This window comes from Mus pahari, chromosome 11 (assembly GCF_900095145.1).
Source record: "Mus pahari chromosome 11, PAHARI_EIJ_v1.1, whole genome shotgun sequence".
NCBI classification, from domain to species: domain Eukaryota; kingdom Metazoa; phylum Chordata; class Mammalia; order Rodentia; family Muridae; genus Mus; species Mus pahari.
The window spans coordinates 5,668,363-5,674,906 of record NC_034600.1 but is presented as its reverse complement, the minus strand read 5'-3'; the positions used below and the strand labels follow the sequence as shown (position 1 = coordinate 5,674,906).

At 51.1% G+C, this 6,544-nt stretch overlaps 1 protein-coding gene across 2 annotated transcripts in view; it reads right to left on the bottom strand.

Annotated features, from left to right (window-relative positions):
- Slc12a7 (solute carrier family 12 member 7) overlaps positions 1–5,872 on the bottom strand; it is an 85,884-nt gene extending 80,012 nt beyond the window's left edge. For both annotated transcript variants that reach the window (XM_029543903.1, XM_029543904.1), the window contains exon 1: positions 5,627–5,872. In XM_029543903.1, coding sequence (XP_029399763.1) covers positions 5,627–5,837 — 211 coding nt within the window. In that variant the 5' untranslated portion in view covers positions 5,838–5,872. The remainder of the gene's footprint in view (positions 1–5,626) is intronic.
- Positions 5,873–6,544: the final 672 nt, after the last annotated feature.

The window sequence follows — 6,544 nt, the reverse complement described above, 5'->3', positions numbered from 1 at the left end:
CTCACTTTGTAGACCAGGTTGGCCTCGAACTCAGAAATCTGCCTGCCTCTGCCTCCTGAGTGCTGGGATTAAAGGCGTGTGCCACCACGCCCGGCCCAAGCCATCTTGATGAAGCACCAAATGACTCTACCTTTAAACCTTTGAGGAACTCTATACTGTCTTCTCCCTGGGCTTCACTATTTGACATCTATCAGCGAAGCACAGGGTTTCCATTTCTCTATATCCTTGGTAATATTGATATTTTCAACTTTTAAAAAATAGCCATCAGGGGTATAAAGTGATTTTTCATTATGGGTTGGATTATTTTGTTTTAGTTTGGTTTGGGGTTGTATTTTAGTACTGGGATAGGAGTCAGGGGGCAAGGGCTCGAACACTGAGCTACATCCTCAGCTCTAGCTATGGTTCCCAACCTGCATTGCTCTACTGACCAGTCGGTTGAGCATCTTTTCATGAGTTTATTTGCCAGCTATCAAGTCTTTTTGCTCATTTTGAGGTGCTAAGGATAGAACCCAGGGCTTTTCTAGGCAATGCTTTGTCATTGAGCTGTATCCCTAGTCCCTTTGTCCATTTTTTAAACTTTTTGGGGGGGGGGTGAGGGGCATGTTTTAGTTGCCAAGTTACAGAAGTTAATCCATCACCAGGTAGATAATTTGCCAGTGTCCTTCCTATTCATATTTAACAGATTCTTCTGGCCCTGCAGCTTGTTCACCTTGTGGGTTTAGGAATTGTCTTCCTCCACTTTAACATGCACGCAGTAACTGGCACACACACACACACACACACACACACACACACACAGAGCTGGATCACCACAGACCCTTTTCTACATGTAAACAGCACTACTGATTTCATCCAGTTGCTTTCTCTGCAACTGGAGCTGCTTTAATCCAGGCTGGGGTACCTTAGACACAGATGCTCATGTGTCTGTTACTCCATCAGGTTGGGGAAGGCTAAGTGTCCCCTTGAACACAACCATTCCTGTGTGTTGTCCCTCTAATAGGCTGGAGAGGGTGGCTGTCACCTGGACACGGAAGTTTTCATGTATTTGTTTCTCCTATTGGGCAGGAGACACCAGAATGGTTGTCATCTTGACTGCCCTGGGGTCAAGGTTCCCTGCTTTGCTGCAGGGTCTGCACCAGTACTGGGAGGCCAGCTCAGAGTCAACTCCATCCAGAGGCCTCCAACACAGGTTCTTCTTATCTGGTTGTGAATCTCTTTTGGATGTTGTTGCTTTATTTAAAGAAAATTCCTTCCCATATGTGATGTGATGTCTCAAACCCTAGCCTATTCCATTTGTGGGGGGTGGGGGTGGGGAGAAAGAAGCCAAGTTAAATATTATTTAGCAAAGAAGAGAACAGGATGTGCATGGAGCATTTTCTTGTTAGGCCAAGTTAACAATCACCAAAGCAAGGCTTCTTTCACAGCAAAGTGACAGAACTTGAGCTGGGGCTGCTCACAGAGAGCTAGAGGCATCTCACCGATTACCGGGAGGGCCACACCCTATGAAATATTTAAGCAAAAAGTAAACAGTCTGCCCAGCGGGCCGCAGGTTTTCAGGCACCAGAGCCTGGCCATCTCTTGGCATCAGCTCTCCAGCCTCAGCAGCCTGAAGAGAGGCAGTATTTCTGACCAGGAAACCCAGGCAAGGCTTGGGACACAATTTTACCAAGACTTTCCCTAAGCAGGACCTAGAACTGTAGTGAGAGACATTGCTCAATGTGTGAACACACCATGGAGCTGGCACTCCTCATGGGCCTAACTCAGAAGTGTTCTTGTAGAAACTTCCTCAGAGGCCACAGAAAATATGCTAAGCAACAAACCACAGAGCTGTCCACAGAGCTACTTGTGGTGAACACAGAGACACACAGGTAACACGAAGACAGGCACACCAAGGCAACACTAACTCATAACTCACATGCAGACACTAGAGACAACAAAGAGACAGCACAGAGACGAGACGGCCCTGGAGACCACACGGAAACACATATGCAGACAGCATAGACACAACACGAAAACACACAGATAATAGAGACAGGCACACAGAGACACGAAGAGGAAACATCACACACATCATAGAACTCATATGAAGACAACGTGTAAGTAGAGAGACACAAGAAAACATATATTCACAGCATAGAGAGACCGCAGATAGTAAGGAGACACACAAGGATGCATAGACTCACAGCCACACACACGTGGATATATGTACACATCAGGACTTCAGCTTGGACACACTGGGTACCTGACTGGAGAGGCCATTGTTGTGAAAGGTGAGATGTTCTCCTGATCTGGGTCTCCAGGAGACACTAGATCTCTGTGGTCAAGCCCTGAACCGCCACCCCTCCAAATATAATTATCAAGGATTGGCAGACATGTGGTCCTAACTGCCATAACAGTGACGGGAAACAAAATGCCAACCTCCAATCAGGGACCTGGACTGGAGTGAAACCACAGGAGTCTGCAGCCCACATGCCAGGCAGGGCAGGAGAACGGGGGGGGTGGGGGGTGGGGGGGGGAGGCAGAGAGTGTTCCAGGCCACGTATGACCTTCTAGGCTGTTGTGATCTCCCAGGAGTTCCCCCTTGGGAAGCCTTGCACATGTGGCTCTTCTTGCTATGGGGAGACTTCCTCTTTTCCTTGGCTCTCTTGTCTGGGGGGCACTCTTGGTGACTGTCCACTTGGTGACTGTGATGGTAAATGGTTCTGAGACCACCTTTGTCACTGGCCATGAGAACTCTCACCAGAATCCCCGTCAGCAGACAGCAGAGAGGGCCTTCTCTCTGGACCCTTGCCATGGAGCCAAGATCTTTCCTGTGGGTCTTTTGTGCTGAGTCATCACCCCTTGGCCTATGCATCTTTCCCTCTGCCCTGCTGCTCACTGGAGATACAATAACAACCAGGGAGCAGGAAGTCACACCTAGCAAGTGGCAGACTCACTTCTGTCCCTCTATGGGTGCCATCTCCATCTAAGTAAACAGAACACAGTTCACAAGCTCAGTGTTGAGACATGTGTCTTATGGGACATAAGGCTGAGCAAGCTCTGTAGACATGAGACACAATATCACACTCATGTCCCTCCATACAGCAAAGGGAGACAATGCCACTGTGTGCAATCTATTCCTACATACCCCACCTAATGAGATGAGACCAAAATACTCAAGGGTGCTGGTCTGAGCCAAAGGATCAGCTGGTCCAGCACCCATGTATCATGGTGAATCCGATAGAAGTGGAAAGCTTCAGGAGCCAGTCCTAAAGGAAATTGCAAGCCAGGAGACCTGATGTCTCTGGAGATTTAGAAAGTTCATTGTCATCACCTGCCACATATCTATAACCAAAGGTTGACTCAGGACAACACCCCATCCAGTGCTTGGCTCCTGGCACTGTGCCCAAGTCGGACCAATAAAACCTTTGTTTGTTTTTTCAAACTTAGTTTACACTGTGTTAATGAAACACCAAATAATAGGTCTTCTGTTCCCACGTAGGAACACAACACAGAACCACTGGATTGACCGTTGTCTGGAACTGCCACACGAAATCCCACACAGCTGGAGCCAGCTGTCCACGGACGGATGCAGTCAACCAGCCAGGAGACTGCAGAGCTAGGGTCCCAGTACATTACTAAGTCCTACATCCCTAGAATCCACACAGGGGTGACAGAGACTGGCCCAGCCCTATCTCCAGCCTCCAATGGGGTCTGACCCCCTGGACAGCTAACCTCTGGGCCTTCTAGACAGAAGACACCACCTACAAAAGAGGAAAGGAGGGTGGAGATTTCGGGGCTGAGAGGTCTCCTGGTGGGCCCACCTAACCCTGACTCATCTGTTACATCCAGGACTTTGGGTCACATTCTTCCTCTACATTACTTTAACTGCCTGAAATGGGAGAGGGAGACATGAAGAAGTCTCCATCCATGCCTGTCCCCTGGCATCCTGCCTCCAAGAGCCTCTGATGGGGTTTATAGTCCAGCATAAAGGATTTGGAGGATGAGGGGCAGAAGACACTGTAGTGTTGGCCTGACTCATGCTTGTGGCTCAAGGTGTTGTAGGTGTACAGTATTCCTGTGCACCAATGTCTTACCCAAAAGGCAAGACTAAGTACTAGGGGCAGGAGTTCTAAAGTGAGCATGACGGGAGCCAGAAAGCCCAGGTCAACGTCAGCATAGACCCCAGCCCCTTCACACCATCCATCAGCAGATTCTCTGCCTAAACAGTTGGGGGATACTTTCCAGGAGAACAGCGGGGCTCCTCAATTCAGCAACAAGAGGACCTCAGTGGCTGGGGTTGTCCTGCTTTCTCCCACCCACATCCTGAGGCAAGCAGGCAGACAGCAATATGTGACCTTGCTGCCATGCCAAGATTAAGGAAAGTCAGCTGCTATCCAGCAGGACAAGCATCCTGGCCACCCTGTCTGTCCCCTGTCTGTCCCCTAAAAGCATGAGACAACTCCTGACCCAGAGCTCAGAACAAAGACAGGTGGAAACATAGTTCAACATGCCCTTGGTCTAGGCAATCTAGGGAATGGGTAATTGTAGCGAGTACACACATACACACACACACACACACACACACACACACACACACACACTCATCAATGCAATGCCCAAGTTCACATGGGAAGCAGCAACTGCTCAGATTTTGTAATATAAATTAACTCCCCAGACAAGTGACCTTTCTAAGTTCTTAGTTACAGTATCACAGCATACCCTCTTCCAGGTCCCTAAAAGACTGCATGTGTGCAACATGAACATGGGTACCTCTGATAGGGCCTCTCCCCAGCTCACCAGGGCAGGGTATCTGGGTATCAGGTTGTTTTTAGACCGGTACCAATCGAGCTCTGGAGACCCTACTCAGGAAGGCAGACAGGTAGGTAGGTGTTCAGAAGGTAGTGGTCTCTCACAGAATGCCTGTCCAGTGCCATTTGTCCTCCAAGTGGGTGGGGCAAACACCAACTCATGGGCCAGATCTGGTTTCATCTTCACTCTGAGACCAAAGTAGGGCTCTAACACAATCTGGAGGGTGCATTGTGAGAGCATGCGCCTGCCTCATGTTCCCCAGAAAACCTGGCTTAGCAGATGTGTGGCCAACAATAAATTGTACTGTTCCAGGATTCCCACATGCAGGCATGGGTCACAAGTCATTCTAAAGGATAGCAAGTCAAGTGGACATATCCACAGTGAAGTTACACTCACAGTTCCCAGCAAAGGCTGGCTGCCTCTGTCTCCCTTGTACCTTCGAAATCCCTCACCAGGACAGAGGAGGCAGCTCCTATTCTCAGCGGTCCTAAGTGTGGGGGATCCAGCGTTAGTGGTCAGAAGGCTACCCCGAAGCTATCCTCCACCAACCACCAGTATTCCATAGGTTCTTATAACCACTCTACAGAACGTTACAACCTACAAGGTCCACAGGACATCAGGCAGGGCCAAGGATTAGCAGGACTAAATTGTGGGACAAAGGACACCGACTGATTCCAGAGCCAGCGCTGTAACACTTGATGACCTGCAGCTATTCCCAAAGCCAGCAGGCAATGGCCACCTCCTGACACCTGGGCAGCAGGCAGGGAATCTGTCACTCGCTGCTCCCAACGAGGTAAGCAGTGACCCACTGGAAGGACGGCTTAGCTGCACCTACCATAGCGGCTGGGCTCGCGGCAGTAGCGCAGAATGGGCAGCGCATCTACTTCTTGTGTTTTCAGAGCGGCCGCCAGGCTGGGGTCGGAATTGGGGTCGGGGTCGGGGTCGGGGTCGGAATCCGAGCACAGGCGCTGGCTGCCGCCTTCTGCCCTGGTTCCCGCGTCCCCCGTCCCGCTCTGTGCTGGGGTCACCACGAAGCGCTGGGACATGTTGGCGTCGGAACGCCAGGCGCCGCGATGACTGCTGGATGCGAAGACTGCCGGTGCTGACCGTGGGTCTCGGGGAGCGGGGCGGGGCAGGGGCGGGGCACGAGGTGGGGGCGGGGCAGGAGGAAGCTGAGGCGGGGGTGGGGAGGGGCAGGACAGGAGCAGTGGGGGNGGGGATGGCTGGATGGAAGTGGGTAGGTCTTGGAGAGAGCCTTCGGGGCTGTGAGAAACTTGGACTAGGGACAGAGGGTGGGCCTGGGGCAGGAGGTGAAATGAGCGAGAATGAGAAAGAGAGCAGGGTCCTGGATAGGAGACGGGAGCGAAATAGAAGAAGGCAGGTAAGGGACATGAGAGGGCTGAGAATGGCCATGGAGTGGGACTTGGATAAGGTTGCAGGCAGGAGCACGGGCGAGTTGGGACCTATGGGAAGGACCTGTCCTGAACCTAAACAGACGATGCTTGGGCAGGAAGATGCAGGGCATATGACCTGGGAAGGGCATTCGATGGCCTACCTGGTAATGATAGTACAGACCTTACTGGTCACTACCTGCCCAAAAGACTGAATCTTTGGTTTCCAGGATGGTCACTTCAGTGTAGCTCTCCTGCCCGGGTCCCACACCTTCGCCTAGCCCAAGTTTCTCACAGCCCCTGGTGCTTCTCATCTCTCTCTCTCTCTCTCTCTCTCTCTCTCTCTCTCTCTCTCTCTCTCT